Source organism: Pristis pectinata, chromosome 11, assembly GCF_009764475.1.
Source record: "Pristis pectinata isolate sPriPec2 chromosome 11, sPriPec2.1.pri, whole genome shotgun sequence".
In the NCBI taxonomy this organism is placed as follows: domain Eukaryota; kingdom Metazoa; phylum Chordata; class Chondrichthyes; order Rhinopristiformes; family Pristidae; genus Pristis; species Pristis pectinata.
This window is the reverse complement of record NC_067415.1, coordinates 36,449,624-36,466,556: the sequence shown is the minus strand read 5'-3', so window position 1 is coordinate 36,466,556 and position 16,933 is coordinate 36,449,624. Positions and strand designations below refer to the sequence as shown.

The 16,933-nt window shown below is 37.3% G+C and overlaps 1 protein-coding gene across 1 annotated transcript in view; it reads left to right on the top strand.

Annotated features, from left to right (window-relative positions):
- Nucleotides 1–6,319, top strand: part of nck2b (NCK adaptor protein 2b) — a 78,557-nt gene extending 72,238 nt beyond the window's left edge. The window contains exons 3-4 of the mRNA XM_052026188.1: nucleotides 1,447–2,168; nucleotides 5,228–6,319. Coding sequence (XP_051882148.1) covers nucleotides 1,447–2,168; nucleotides 5,228–5,422 — 917 coding nt within the window. The 3' untranslated portion in view covers nucleotides 5,423–6,319. The remainder of the gene's footprint in view (nucleotides 1–1,446; nucleotides 2,169–5,227) is intronic.
- Nucleotides 6,320–16,933: the final 10,614 nt, after the last annotated feature.

Genomic DNA, 16,933 nt, shown 5'->3' with positions numbered 1-16,933 from the left:
TGTTAACTTGGACTTATGGAAGTGAAGTCCAATTATTGTTGTAGTATTCTGTGCCTTTTTTTGTATGGCTTTAATGGTGATTTTTGGTTTGGATCTTCCACATCTTTCCACCAAATAATTGCTACCAAGTTCCTTTGACAATGTATTCGAAGATATTTTAGCACAATTTCTAATAATTATATTTGAAGCAACGTTGTTCATTTGTTTTTTACGCTGTCCTAATACAAACCAGAATTTAGTGCCAGCAATACACAATCTAGTTAATGGGCTATGATAAAATGAAAGATCGTAAAAAGACTGGTTTTCAATGGAATAACATGCAAAGACAGCAATACCGTCTGACTCTGCTAACCGCACAACTTTGAGGAAGTTTGGATGGTGAGATAGTATTTTTATGTAGCACACATTAGAAATTAACTTGAATCATCATCCGTAGTGGCATTGTTAGCTTCTTGTACTTCTAGGTTGTCTTGAAATCTTTATCTTTGTTTTCATGATTTTATTGGAAGGGTTAATGCCAATATATTTTGCAAGAAAAACAAAACCTTTTTCATGTACTCTAAAATATAAATGTGCTTGAAGCTGGTTAAATTTATCAATCTGGAATACTCAGATCCCTGTAAGATTATCATAATTTTCCTCTTCAATTTAAGTGAATAATGAGAGAGAGATTGAATGGACTGGAGATATGAAAAGGGAGAGAAGGAATTTTGTCAGTGAGCAAAGGGGAGTTTGGAAGCAACTTGGCACACGGTCTTTTTCTTAAAGGCCAAAGAACCCATTAGCACTTGGCTCAGGAAAGGGAATAATTTCAAAGAATAATTCAGTAAGAGAGAAAACGAGCTTAAGTGATCCAACTTAATGAGCTGTTTTGGCTGTATTGCAGGTTCCAGCAGGTACGGGAGATGGTGATGGCTTTGCTTAAGATTAAGATAAAGAATTGAAGTATGCTTCAATTACGATACTGACATGATACACCTCTTTTCTTTAGAAAAGTTTTGTTTGCCAAATGTTTTGCAAAAAGATGAGGCTTTTGAATTAATAAAAATGACTCTAGCTAAAATATTAATATTCAATTTCTGAAACTAAGTTGAGTTTTGTAGTGTTTCTTGAACTACTACTGGGTAATGAGGAGCTAAAATCTCACTTAAGTACCTGAAGACAAAGTACCCCTTTAATCTGGTGGAAGAAATATGAATACATTTTGCATTGACATGACATTTTGGAATCCAGATATTTTCAAATAACAATTTGAGTGCTTCCATGTCTCTGAAAATCCAGTGGTTGCCAAGAAAATAGTCATTTGCTTTTAAATGTTTTCTGTTAAACAGAATTTGAATATTGGAAAAAATTCCTAGTCTTTCATTGCAATTTTAATAGTATATTGTCTATTGCATTGTTAAGCATTGCAGTTTATTTTTCTTATCCTTTCTATTTTCCACACAGGTTTGGGTAAAGCAAAAAGGAAAACGAGTGCAAGAGATGCTTCCCCTACACCAAGTACAGATGCAGAGTTCTCAACAAATGGTGGAAGTTCTGACCGCATATATGATTTGAATATACCAGCGTATGTCAAATTTGCATATGTGCCAGAGAGAGATGATGAACTATCGCTTGTAAAGGGATCGCGTGTCACTGTTATGGAAAAATGTAGTGATGGTTGGTGGAGAGGTGGCTACAACGGACAAGTCGGTTGGTTTCCATCTAACTATGTTGTGGAAGAAGTTGACGAGGCCACTGCTGATTCACCCAGCTTTTTCACATCGAGACTAGGAGCAGCAGTAAGTAATGGGCAAACCACAAAAGTACTTCATGTGGTACAGACTCTTTACCCATTCAGCTCTGTCACAGAGGAAGAACTAAATTTTGAAAAGGGTGAAATTATGGATGTCATTGAGAAACCAGAGAATGACCCAGAATGGTGGAAGTGTCAAAATTCTAAAGGACAAATTGGCCTTGTTCCCAAAAACTATGTAGTAATCTTAAATGATGGACCTGCTATGGGCAGTTCACATGCTTCTCAGATTAGCTATACTGGCCCATCTTCAACAGGAAAGTTCGCTGGAAAGGAATGGTACTATGGTAATGTCACACGGCACCAAGCTGAAATGGTTCTAAACGAGAGGGGAATTGATGGCGACTTTCTTGTTAGAGATAGTGAATCATCGGTGAGTACCATGCTGCCCTAGTCAGCAAATTGATATTTTTGTGTAGCTTGTCAGCTTTTGAGGTCGCATAGGAATGAATTAACATCTCCTTTTGCAACTGTTCTGCTTCAACTCCAACTAATCAGTTTATTAGCAAGAAAGATGGTCTCCTAGTACTAGTTATTTGTTTGTTGCTCTCATAGAAAACAAAATTCCATTGCCAGATGCAGTATTTGCTCTCCCCATATTGCGGTAATTGCCAGTTTTGCAAACAATTTGGCTTCTTTCATTCAACAGAAATGCAACAGATATATTTGTGATGCCTAACACGTTAATAGATCTGGTATATAAATGTTTCTTTGGTAATTGTTTTTGAATATGCTTCAGTCATCATATATGCATATATAGTATTTTTTGTTTTGACTTATTTTACATGCCATGACTTGCTGTTGATTTAAGTGTTTTTATGTTCAAAAACAGTGGAAATTTCAGACAAGGCTTAATAAAATTTGATAATTTTATTTGTGGTATAATAGGCCAGAATTTCTCGGAAACATAGGAAAATCTGGATTAATATTAGTTGTCACTAGCTCAGATTTATATAATGAACAAACATGAAGGGCAAACACAAAGTTTAAAGTGGCAGTTTAAATATATTGGCATAAAAAGACTTGATAGGTTACTTTCATTTCCAACCTGTGTGAAATGAATTTGTTCTCCACTGCAAGGACAATAAACCTAAATTTCTCTAGACCAAATATTGCTTACGTCATACCGCATATTTGCTTTCACAAAGCAGTTTCATGATTTGGGCTTTAGGGCTAAACATAAAAGTACTATGTTAGTTATATTTCACATTTGTTTGTGACCAATGGTTTTCTGCAAATTTGGATATTAAAAACTTCTTCTGAATTTATTTTGGAAGGGGGAGTATTTAGTCAGTTTTCTGCCAACAGGTGGCACTGTTGCTCTATATGAATCCAAGTGCAGGGGATATCTGCATGCTTTGACATTTATGCTTTTGCAATCTTGAACAAAATGGTTTCCTTTTTTTTTCTCCACTTTTATATAACAAAAAAGGAAACCTAACTTCTATTTTCCAACCCACACTTCCCCATTATTCATCCCAATAAACCTATGGTAGCTATTTTAGGGCTGTTCAGTTCATCCTATTCATATGCCATTTACTACATCCCTTTTAAATCCATTCCTTAAAAAAAACAAAAGTGAGGAGTAAACTGGAGAGTTAATGGTTTGAATTTGCAAGCTCCCCTCCCCACCCCCCCCCCCCCCCACCCCACGCCCACATTTGGAATAGAAACTCAGTATTATAGTTGCTGCTCCTCTGTCTCACTTTTCAAGATACTAAAGCCTGCTAGTGTACATTAGATATTTGGAATGTATGCTATGGAAATTGTATCCTTTTATATCCATCATAGGCTTACTTAATCTGGTTAGAAACTACACCTTCTGAATTTATAGTTTGCCATTAATAGTGAATTTATCCACTCACCCATTACTGCTCTGTGCATTTTTTAAAAAAAAAGCAGATTATTGTCTGCTTGGATTTTCCTGTTTGGGTTTCTATGGAATAATTTGCTATTATTTTTAGTGAGACTTTGGAGGAAGAAGCAGGAAGAGGAAAATGTGTTTTACTAGATTCCAGATGGTTTAGATTACTGTTGGCATTAGCTATAAATCCTTGCTAATACCTCCCAAAATACACATGCTTCCTTTTTAAAGTTGATAGACTGTTTGTCCACAGGTTTTCCAGGTTTCCTTTCATTTAATGAAGAGAACCATATATCTGTGTGTCATCTTTCAATCTGTTAACTGTTTAATTCCTTAGAATCATTTCAACAGGAAATTAAGAGAATTTCAATTCCGTGTCTTTTCTGTGACTGTGTATTTTCTTTGCTAGCCCGAGAGGATGGCTTTTTTAAAAGCACAAGGGGGGAGTGGGGTGCACATCTCTGCCTGTTTGGACACCAAGACCAAGTGCTCTATAATGAATGGGTGCTCTCCATGGTAATATGAAGTGGGGTACCTGTGCACGCTGGTTTAAAATGCCAGTCAGTATTTCACCAGCTGTACTCTGAGTAGTTGGTATAATTTTGACATGGCCATTTAATTTCATCCTTTAGAAATTAGAATATTCTACCTTCTCATTGCTCTCCTCATTTTACCTCATTACCTCGTTAGGTACGGGGCATGAACAAGAATATATTGAAAGGCAGAAGTGTGTGATTGATCAGCCAAATAGGCTCCAAACAAAGGCTTGGGTCCAAATGAAAGCAACAGGTTTGATGAGGGAAGAAATTTACTCTTTTGTTTTTCTCCACACCACCCCCCCCCCCCCCCCCCCCCACCCCCCCCCCCCCCACCACCACCACTTTCTTGGTTTAAAAATATGTAGTTCCATGAAAACAATTTCCTTTGTGAAGTGTATAGCACCTTTTCCTTCAATCATCAGTTTTTCCAGCCATTTGCATGTTGCTTTCACAATAATTCACTGGGTTAATTGGTAGTTAACAAATTAGTGTGTCCATTTGCTTAACTTGATCTAAATACATACAAAATTCAGAAGCATCTCCCAGAACTTGTCTTTTGTAACCTGATGAAGTTACAGCCTGCCTTTGAGTATCCATGTACCTGATTAATTTCCTAAATATGTATGGTTTCTCCATAAACATTTGCTGTAATTACTTTTGTGAGATGTCTAATGCAGTAGAATTAATGAAATGTACAGAATCAGACACCAATTTTATTTCGGTGCATTCTTGGTGTAGAAGTGTACTGCTCACAAAGGATGCAATCACCACATTCCAGAGGCTACAAGTATAAGATATATGTAGTGGAATTATTAAAAGAAAAACATGTTTTAATAATTAAAAGATCACACTTGCTTGTGGTGGTAGAGAAAAGGTTTAATGCTCAATGTAAAAAATATTGCTGAATTTATCCTAATTAAATAGAGTAAATGTGATAGTTTGATCAGATGGTTTTGCTGGAGTAAATGTTTGAAGGCTGTTTCTATGCAAACAGTATAATCAGAAACGATTTTTGTTTTTCTCTTTCAGCCAAGTGACTTGTCAATATCATTAAAAGCATCAGGAAAAAACAAACATTTCAAGGTCCAGCTAGTAAATGGAGTGTATTGTATTGGGCAACGTCGATTTAACACAATGGATGAATTGGTAGAACACTACAAAAAGGCACCTATCTTCACAAGTGAACATGGAGAGAAGTTGTATCTAATCAAGCCCCTGCAGTGATATAGGCTATGGGCCTGGTGATGACCAGGTTTAACAAAGCCTTAGGTCTGAACAATTACAAAGAGTAAAGATGCTAAGAGATTCTGATATTTTGTTCTCTATGGATTTGCCTCTTTGAGTGTCATTAATTATTTTTTCCTTTTTGTATTTTATATTTTTTTCCTGTCATTTGCCTGCTTGTCTTTAATTCTATTAAACGTGTTGCCTTCCAAAGGTTAGGTTGAACCTCTTCACTTTCTCAGTGATCACTTTGGCACTCGCTTGGACTAGAATTTCCCAAATGTACATTTAATTAGCTAGGAATATGGATGATTAGAAGATACTGTCCTTGAAACTGCAGTGTTAATGAATCCAATTAAAAACGTTCACTAATTATATTCTTTTTGAGAAAGATATTGGGCACAGTTTAAATGCACTGAAGCTACAGCTAATTAAGAGAAAATAGATATAACAAATGTGGCAGTAAGTACTGTACTTTTTGCTTATGAAGTAGTTACTGAGATTTCCTAGAATCTAGAAGTGCTTTACACTGTACTCTGATATATAATATTTTTAATTTCATGTAAAGAGTACATCAATAGAATTGTTAACACTTAACTTACTAGACTACGATGGCAAAATTGTAGAAATAAGTGTAGCAAAATTTGATCTGTAATTTGCAGCTAGTGGAGAGTACAACACTTAGGATCAATGGAAAATCAGATGTCCGTAATGTAAGAAGCTGAACGGCAATGTTACCTGTGCATTCAGCTGTGCCACTCTCGTTATGCTTGTTTCTTGCATCCTTACGCTTGTTCAAGTAAATAATACATACTTAATTGTCACCATAATATGTAGCAGGTTGTTGACACTAATAAGTGAGATTAATAAAACTGATCATTTTGGGGGTTACTGGCATGAGATGTGTAATTTGTGAATTTTTTTACACTTTACACTACATCAGCTTATGATAAATGCATTGAAGAAAATGCTTTCAGCTAGATATACTTATCATTTTAGTAGCATAGTTTTAGTACTATAGTTGTGTAGTCAGTACACGATGTACTTTGAATTTATTGAATATCATGTCCTTAAGCTTTTGTCTCCTTTTCCTAAGGCGCAGCATGGTTTTTATTTATGACAAACAAAGTTATTCATAGTTTCTCTTCAAGAAGTGTGCTTTTGTATTTGTTAATTTATGAAAATTTATAAGTGCCTAAAATAAAACAATGATTTCAAGTATTCTTTGACAAACTAAGAGAACACATATTAATTAATACAATAATTAATTCCTAGTCTTGTATGCTAAACACACTTTAGGTGTTCTCCATTTTAGAAATTTAGTTCCATTTACACTGTACGGTCATTAATATTACAAAATTAATGTTAGACTGGACCACCTTTTTAAATCATTTAGACAAAATATTTTTAGCTACATTGCTCCAGTTAGTTTCACCAAACATTTTTTGTTATTTTATCATGTAATCATTGTTAGTTTTACACAACGCAACCTTGTAATTTTGTTGCGCACATGATTTTCAGCCATTATTTCTTTAGTATTTAACGTTCATTTTTGGAAAGAATATAATATCTTTTTCAGAATTGTCTGACTATCCCAGGAAGTTGATTCGACCTGTTTTCTTAAGTGTGTGTTCTTAGTTTAGGGTTAAATACAAATGAAGTGATGACCACATTTAAAGGTATATGAATGGTTTCTTGAACAATAATAATTGTTTACCCATCAGCATGGGATACAGAAATCTTTGCAACTCTATACTAAAGAAAAAGTCATTCCATTTTTTGAATACATTTTCTAGTTTTTCGCACTTGTGTTCTTGAGTTATTAATTTAAAATATTTATCTTTTTAAACTTGTTCCTAAGAGCCCTTCAGCTCACTGAGCCTGTGCTACTCAGTCCAAATCCTACACTAATTTCATTTTATTCTTGCCACATTCCCATTGACTGCCCCCGGTTTCTGTCACTCATTTGCACACTTGGGGCAATTTACAGCGGCCAATTAACCCACTAACCTGCACATATTTGGGCTATGGTGGGAAACCAGAATGTAAGTTCCGGTCAGTACTGGGTAACAGGATTGAACTCTGATCACTGCAGCTCTGGGGTAGCAGTTCTACTGAATGTGCAGCTCCATTTGGCATGAAATCACCCTGAAGTCCAAGTGTAGAAAAAGGTATTGCAGCCAGCTTTTAAAGTCTGAGTATGGCTGTTTAAATTGGACACTATTTTCATAGCTCACTGAACAACAATCAAAGATTTTATAATTACCTAATGTCATAGGACAAAACTGGATAACATCTTGAAAAGTGGTTTCATAGTCATTTTCTGCCAAGGGGGGGCCGAAGTTGATGCCAAAGGCTGCTTCTGTTTAAATTTGGCAAACGTCTGTTCAGCAATTTTTGTTGAATTGGGAAATTTCTGGTAATAGGTTTTTTCCTCCTTTCTGCAAAGTGCATTTAACCCAAACAGTCATTGTTTTGTTTTTTAAAAAAAAAGTTCTACATTTGATTTTAAAACTAATATCAGTCATATAGCATGTTCTTCAGTGCATTTTTAACTAATATACTATACAAAAGAATCTTGTATAAATATGGATTGTCTGTCTTTGAAAGGTATTTGCATTTTTGTTGAAAAGTCAAGTCTCTGACTCCTGAAGTTCCACAAAAGTTATTTGTGGTATATATCTTTATCCCAACCATATATATACATCAGTCAGAGGTGATGAGAGAGGATCATTGCTATCCAGATGGATTACATTCTTTTTTTCTGCATTCAAGCACCAGCTGCTCCAGAAACTGGTAAGGTAGTAAGATACAGCGTTGTGCAAATTGAATTCATTTTTAAGTTTAAGAAAAGCTCAAATATGCAGATACGGAGCTGAAGTGAGAATCAGTCTTAAGGTTCTTTAGCAGTCCTGTGTGAAACTTGAAAAAGTTTACAGAAAATCAGATTTTTATCCCTCAAAGAATTCATTAATTGTAGGAAAAGCAAGCAAATGAGAATGCTTTTTTTATTGACCAGTAAGATTTTGAATGTATTCAACGAGTTGAATGTTTGAGGAACATAGCAATTGAAATATTGGAGTAGATATACAAGTGGCATGCAAAAGTTTGGGCACCCCTGGTCAAAATTTCTGTTACTGTGAATGGTTAAGTGAGTAGAAGATGAACTGATCTCCAAATGTCATAAAGTTAAAGATGAAACATTCTTTTCAACATTTTAACCAAGATTAGTGTATTATTTTTGTTTTGCACAATTTTAGAGTGGAAAAAGGAAAGGAGCACCATGCAAAAGTTTGGGCACCCCAAGAGATTTGAGCTCTCATGACTTTTACCATTGGCTTGTTAGGGCTATGGCTTGTTCAGCCATCATTAGGAAAGGCCAGGTGATGCAAATTTCAAAGCTTTATAAATACCCTGACTCCTCAAACCTTGTCCCAACTATCAGCAGCCATGGGCTCCTCTAAGCAGCTGCCTAGCACTCTGAAAATTAAAATAAATGATGCCCTCAAAGCAGGGGAAGGCTCTAAGAAGATAGCAAAGCATTTTTAGGTAGCCGTTTCCTCAGTTTGTAATGTAATTAAGAAATGGCAGTTAACAGGAACGGTGGAGGTCTAGTTGAGGTCTGGAAGACCAAGAAAACTTTCTGAGAGAACTGCTCGTAGAATTGCTAGAAAGGCAAATCAAAACCCCTGTTTGACTGCAAAAGACCTTCAGGAAGATTTAGCAGACTCTGGAGCGGTGGTGCACTGTTCTACTGTGCAGCGACACCTGCATAAATATGACATTCATGGAAGCATCATCAGAAGAAAACCTTTCTTGCATCCTCACCACAAAATTCAGCGTCAGAAGTTTGCATAGGAACATCTAAACAAGCCTGATGCATTTTGGAAACAAGTCCTGTGGACTGATGAAGTTAAAATAGAACTTTTTGGCAAAGGTATGTTTAGAGAAAAAAGGGTGCAGAATTTCATGAAAAGAAAACCTCTCCAACTGTTAAGCATGGGGGTGGATCGATCATGCTTTGGGCTTGGGTTGCAGCCAGTGGCATGGGGAACATTTCACTGGTAGAGGGAAGAATGAATTCAATTAAATATCACCAAATTCTGGAAGTAAACATCACACCGTTTGTAAATAAGAAAAAGCTAAAGATGAAAAGAGGATGGCTTCTACAACAGGATAATGATCCTAAACACACCTCAAAATCCACAATGGACTACCTCAAGAGGCACAAGCGGAAGGTTTTGCCTCACAGTCCCTTGACCTAAACATCATCGAAAATCTGTGGAGAGACCTCAAGAGCAGTGCATGCAAGATGGCCCAAGCATCTCTCAGAAGTAGAAGCCTTTTGCAAGGAAGAATGGGCGAAAATCCCTAAACAAGAATTGAAAGACTCTTAGCTGGCTACAGAAAGTGTTTACAAGCTGTGATACTTGCCAAAAGGAGGTGTTAATAATTACTGACCATGCACGGTGCCCAAACTTTTGCTTCAGGCCCTTTTACTTTCTTGTTATTTTGAAACTGTAAAAGATGGAAATAAAAAAGTAATCTTGCTTAAAATATTAAAGAAATGTGTCATCTTTAACTTTATGCCTTTTGGAAATCAGGTCATCTTTTACTTGCTTAGCTATTCACAGTAACAGAAATTTTGACCAGGGGTGCCCAAACTTTTGCATGCCACTATGTATGTATGTATGTGTGCATATATATATTTTTTTTAAAGGAGGTCATTTGTCCTATTGCCTTACTGCTTAAAAAAATAGTAAATTGGCAGTTTAGTCTTCTGTAGTCTACATTTTTGTTTTAGCTGAAATAGCCAAAAGAATTAAAGAAACTCAAATTTATGTTCAGGGATGTCAAAGTTTAAAATGCTATCCATAGTCAGGTGATTTCATATCTGACTTTCTGATCCTTCGGTAATTATTGTGGTTTTTAGAGTTTAAAAAAAAATGTTTTAATATTTGACTAACCTGAATTCATTGTAAAGAAAATTGGTATTTGATTTTAAAACTAAAGACTGTAAATATAATTAAAGATTACATTTGGTATTAGAGGTTTTTTTTTGAATGTTCTATTTCCAGTTTATCTTGCATAAGTTCCTAATATTGCATTTTTTTAAGAATTGGATTTGCTTTCTTATAGCCCTACCATCCTTCTAAGAACTGAATATGCACCCCCAAAGTCACACAGTAATAATTGTTGATTAACTTCAATGTCATAAATGTCATTTTAAGTTATAACAATGCATATGGTAGGGTGACAGGACTGAATAATGGAACCTTTAATGGCAATTCAATTTTATCATGGTGATTCAGAAGGAACTGGCATGTTGACTAGACATTTAAATTTGAGATTAGTGGCTATCTTAGTCATCAATTTAAAATTAGCTTAATTTGTCCATATTTGAACAGTGTCAAATAGCCAATCTATTGGATACATTAAAATCAATGGCCTTGAGTTTCCATTGGCTTTTAGCCATGCAATCAAGCTGAAATTGGCCAAACGTGTAAAAGATAACAGCATTTCAGACACAAGTTGAATCGAGCATAAATACAACTTGTGATCTTTTATAGAAAAGTAATTCTACTTCACAATTTTTTTGTGTCATCGAAGTGGAAAATATCCCATTTGCAGTGCCGAGACATCCTTGCCACACAGAATTGCTAATTACAACATTATTTGCAAATGTGCACAGCCCAAGATCATGAATCAAAAATTAAATCTGTTCCAATTCAAAATAAGAATAAAGTTTATCTGTGCTTGCACGTCAGATGATTGGTGGTGAGTTGATTCCTCGGTGATGGACTGCAGCAGTTCAAGAAGATGGCTCAATGTGTCTTACGAGCAATTAAAAATAGGAAATTTTGTCAAGAAACTAACACCAGTAACAAATTCAAGCTTTACCCACAGATCAGGTATTTTCCTCATTTTTGCTTATAGTTTTAAATGATATATTCCAAATCTAGATTCACTAAACGTGTGCTTTTGAAGTGAAAACAAACTTAAGAAATAACATGTAGTATGCAGCTATAGTAGTCCTGACAATGTATTAAATTTCTTATGCATTTGCTGCTTATGTTCTTTCACTTCAGATGCTTTGATCAAAAAAGACACTTCATTTCAATTTTAAATGTGAGCATAGGTGTATGGTGGTAGCAGCATGGAGAGAAAGGCATTCAGGGGAAAATGGGACAATGGTTGCATGTGGTGATGAGTGAGCAAGAGGAATAATGTATGAATGTGAAGCCATTATATTCCATATTCCTTTGGCTGTCCTGGGGTTCCTACTTGGTGCTCCCTGTAATTTGCAGCCTAGCTAGTGGAAGATTGCTCACTTGTGGTGTCAATGTCCCTGAAGAATGGCCTTGAAACTCTGGCCTCAGAACTTGAAGCTTCTGACTCCTTGTCACTGAGGGGCAGAAATCTGGGCTGGTCTGCTGATGGGCAACAGTATTATATGGGTAAGGAAGCTTAATACTTAGGTTACTGAACTAGCAGCTGGTTCATTGATCCAGCAATGCAAGTTCTCATGGCAGCTGGGGAATTTTAATTCGAGTAATGAAATCTAGAATTTTAATTATTAAAAAAGCTAGTCCCAGTAATGGTTACTATGAAGCCACTGGATTATTATAACCTATCTAGTTCAATGATGCCCTTTAGGGAAGGAAACCTACCATCCTTTGGATAATACATGAATCCATTGTGGTTGACTCTTAACTGCCACCTGAGATGTGCACAATAATTACTGGCATTGTCAATAATGTCCACATCCAATGGCCAAATGACTTCAAAGGAGTACCAGTGGAGTTACAGCTGTAAGACTGCAAATACTATTACTCTGAAAGAAGATACTAGATTTGTGATCAACAGGCTGACACAAAACAATCCTGGTGTTCTTTTGGACAGATTTGTGGAGCCGGTTGTCATGGGCATCAGATTGAAAACAATCTGCCTTCGTAATCTTGGTGCGGAGTAATTGCCTGTTTGGGTGGAAGCTCTTGGGTATCTGAAAGGAGAAAGGGAACAGGGTAAGGTAAGTAGAGGGGAAGTTATTAGTGCATGCTGAGAGCACCTGCAAGTCGAAACAGGTTGTGGAATGATTGGGAAGTGTAACATGAGGATGAGTTCTAGACATGAGCATTTTGTTATATTCAATAGCCTTCATTCTCTCAGCCCACTGCTGACTGTAGACTCTGAAAAGGCCTCATCTCTTCTCAGCCAACTGGTTGAGAATGATTTGCTTCAACTCCAGTTCAGAGGTGGTTGGCGAGACCTGTGGGATCCACGAGCAGAGCAGGAAGTGCTCGATGGAATGAGTGGGTAGATTTGGGGAGGGGATAGTGCACTCTTTCCTCCATTTTCACTGGACTTTCAATGTGTTCCCCTCAAAGCCTTCCAGAATGCTCCTTTTTTTTATTTATCTCAGTCCAAGGAATACCCGTAATTGATGAGGATGTTTTTTTGTGAAAGTCTTTTAGGACATTCTTAAAGTATTTTCTCTTTGCCTTTGATGTGGTGGAGGTTGGAACAGAATGGTTCTGGTTTTGGACATGTGGAAAAATATGGCCCACCAATCAGAGCAGGCTGAGTGAACTTGGAAGCTCTGCAGGGGATGTTAGCCTGACAGAGAACTCTGGGAGTGGTTCACTTATCCTGCTACTGGATTTGGAGGATTGGTGATATTTCTCCACAGCTTTGAGGTACCTACTGTAGGTCATCCATCATGACACAGACGGTATCATTATTGGCTGGATGGATCACAAGCTTCATGCTCTGATTATGTCTTGATCTTCAATCATACTTTTCCTCCTAATGGCCAAAGGTCATACTGGCACACTCGAGACTTACTGTCAAGGTATCATCGTGGACTTCCCTCGTGCAATGAAGGGAAGGTTAGCAGAAGACCTTTGTTTACTGAATATTTACTGTAGGACCACCCTTTTCATGCTAGGCAGTGAAGAGTAAGCAATGACTTGGATCTTGGTCTTCTGATCACACTTAGCCTTTGACTCTAAAGTGAGAGGGACTGCCCTGTATAATTCATCTCCATGCTACGTCTGCAACATGATGCATGCAAGTTGTATTCTAGCCAACCAATATATCTAGGATAGACTGTGGTCAAGGAAGGCTCTGTATTTTGTTCCAACCCTGATAATCTTTCTCACAATAATATTGCATCTCACTCCCAATAAACTTCCTGCTGGATTGCAACTAATCTACAAGACAATTAAGAAATTATTTCAACCTTTTCTGCCTTCACTCCAGAACCAAGATCACTCCAACCTCTGTAATAATGCTATAAAGCGCAGGCAACAATTGGATTAGTGCACAATTTGAGGCCGAGCTCCAAGTCTGTCCATCTCTTAGGCATTCCTTCAGGGTTGAGGTTGATTTTTGTTCCACATCTGTCTGTGGGAGTAGAAGACTTTTGTCACCACTCAATTTCATAGAGAAAGATCTTGGTCCAGTGGCAAGGGAGTCCTGACACGATTGGGGAACAGGTTCTGCTGCATGTACATGGATATGCACGTTGTTGAACTAGATTGGTTATATGTGGCAAGCAGACACAAATGGGCCCTGGCCACATGTTGTTCCTCTGCCCCCTTGATCCCTCCCTCCCCACAGCATCCCTGTCTCTGGCCTGCTTTATCCCCCACCGCCCTCCTGACTACCTCCTTTTTCCATTTTCCCCCTTGTTTGCTCATGCCCCACCATTCTATCCTTCCCTCAGTCTCCAATGCCAGCCACTTCACTCTCTTGGGGTGAGACCACTCCACCACACTGCCACTTGTCCACTCCGAGACTGCCAGTTGCCTCCCTCTGAGATCCCAAAAGCCGTTCAACCCAAGGCCTGCAGCTCAGCCCAGATCTCTGGGCCCCCCTTTGGAAATCCTTGGGAGAATTGTCAGCTCCCCTCTCGATGCTGCTTGTTATCAGTGATCTCTTGGTGCTCTGCAGGTTGGTGGGTCTTAGCACATGATTTGCTAGTTGATAGAGGCAGATCCATCCTGCAGGAGCTTCTCACTCACCTGGCATCATCGTTCAGTGTGTGGAATGACTAGAAAGTCATGGGGCCTCAAGAATAAATCCTAAAATTGCTGGCAAATCTTTTCTGATTGTGAAGATGGAGGGGTTCATATTCTCTGCTACTGGAAAGGTGTTGGTGTTCAGCAAAATTTGGGCGTCCTCGTACATGAATCACTGAATTTAGATGCAGGTTCAGAAAGGAATTAGGAAGGCAAACAGTATATTAGCATTTATTGCAAAAATATTTGGCTATAAGAGTGGCTATCTCTTCTAATTATACAGAGGCCTGGCGAGGCCACATCTGGAATATTGTGTATATGTATTTGCTTTTAAATTGTTTTTATATATTGAAATTAAGCTTGCATTGCTTTTTTAAAAAAAAATCCCTAGTTCATTTCCAAAATGTGCTCTTGTTCATGGAATCTTGATTACCATATGATATTTTATATTCAGTTCCCAAGGTATTCTACCATTTAAGGTTAGGATTGCAAGTTTGCAACTTATTATGGATGTGTTTTTATCATTTCTAATTCTCTTCCAGCTAATCTGGTACATGCATCCACTTCCCTATTAATTGCAATTTACTAGTTGCTTAAGCCAGGTTAAAGCATTAAAATTTTATAATTTACTCTCTTGTACTGTTTCATATACTCTCGACTCTCACAGCACTATCTAACTGCACCTCTTATTGTTTTCTAATATCTGTTTCTTTCTAAAACATTTGGTGGAGGTTACATAGTGTCATTGGAAAAAAAAATGGAGCAAAAAAAACATTGAGCCCATTATGCCTATACCTATGTAAATAATGCAACATTGAGTGAGTTACTGTAATCCTATACCTGGGCCCTTTTCCCAGATCTTCCTTCAAATACTTCACCCTTTCCTTTTTAAATACTTTTACTTCTTGAGCAATGAAGTTTTTTTTCCCCCCTCAGTCAATCCTGTTCTAACAGTCTTCCTTCTGGTATCATTCTCCTGCAACGAGGATTCACAAAGATGCTTCTTAATTCACTGCAGCCTAAATAATTTGCACAAATTCAACATCCATTGCCTCGTATATAAAATCTGAAATCCTCTTTATATTTTTTCTACCAGCATTTGTACTGTTAGAAGGTACAGACAAATCTGCAAATGTATGTAGCTCTCTTCCTGTAATTAGTATGAATCCCATTTAGAAAATAATTCCTTTCAGTTTTTTTTTGTCCCAAAAATTGTTTTGTTTCTCTCTGCATTAAACTGGATTTACCTCCCATCCAGACAATATGGTTTCTTGAATTTATAAGATAAGATCTTTATTAGTCCCATGTACATCGAAACACACAGTGAAATGCATCTTTTGCGTAGAGTGTTCTGGGGGCAGCCCGCAAGTGTCGCCACGCTCCCGGCACCAACATAGGATGCCTACAACTTCCTAACCTGTACATCTTTGGAATGTGGGACAAAACCGGAGGACCCGGAGGAAACCCACGCAGACACGGGGAGAACGTACAAACTCCTTACAGGCAGCGGCTGGAATTGAACCCAGGGCACTGTAATAGCGTTACACTAACCGCTACACTACTGTGCCTGCCCAGTTTACCATGCTTCCTCCCACACCCCCCCCCCCAAAAACTATCCTAAATTTTGTACCATCAGTACAAAGTGTAAATCCTATTATATTCTCATCCAAATGATTTTCTTAAAATAAAGGAGGCCTTTGCAGAGATCTCCGAAGCATATCATTACCTACATCTGCAGCCCCAAAGAATTTCAATTACCCTATGTATTTGTGTGTCAGAGCATCTACCTAGCCACCTGTAAGTCTGTGGCTCTATTGTTTTTAATGCCAAATTTCTATCAAAAGGAACTTTCAACACTAGCTTACAGACCATGCAAGTGGAAGTAAAGTATTAAACCAGAAAACAGTCTCATCTTCTAACTGGTGTAGTGATGAAAAAAATCAAAAGTACAATTTTGTATTTTAATTGTTTTGAAACCACATGACCAAAATAACATAGAACACAAGCTTTTCATGTGGGAAGCATTGCATATTTTCTGTATTTTTGCTAAACAAGGAATAAATGTGGGGTGGGGTGAGGGGGCGGGTGAAGAACTTTTCGGGGAGAAATGTCCTTATCTATCCAAAGTTTACATTCTATATGACATTAAAGTACTTTACCAAAATTGCATTTGTGGCAGGTGAAGAGAGATTTTGCTCTGTGCTGCTGCATACATTCTCTCACTAATTGAAATAGATGTATTCTGTAACTGGAGATATCTGAGATGATAATTGTAATTATTAAATATGTAATATATTCCAGTTTAGCCAAGATGCTTTAAAATAAAATTGTTGAGCAATGGTAGTTTGCTGATTCTAATATGCATGTTTCCCTATGAGCTGGAAAACTAACACTCTGTATGCTCAGTTTTCAGAGAAACTGGAGATATTTTTGTGTAAACTGAAAACTGATATTATGGTGTATCCCATTTGATCTGATCTAACAGTCT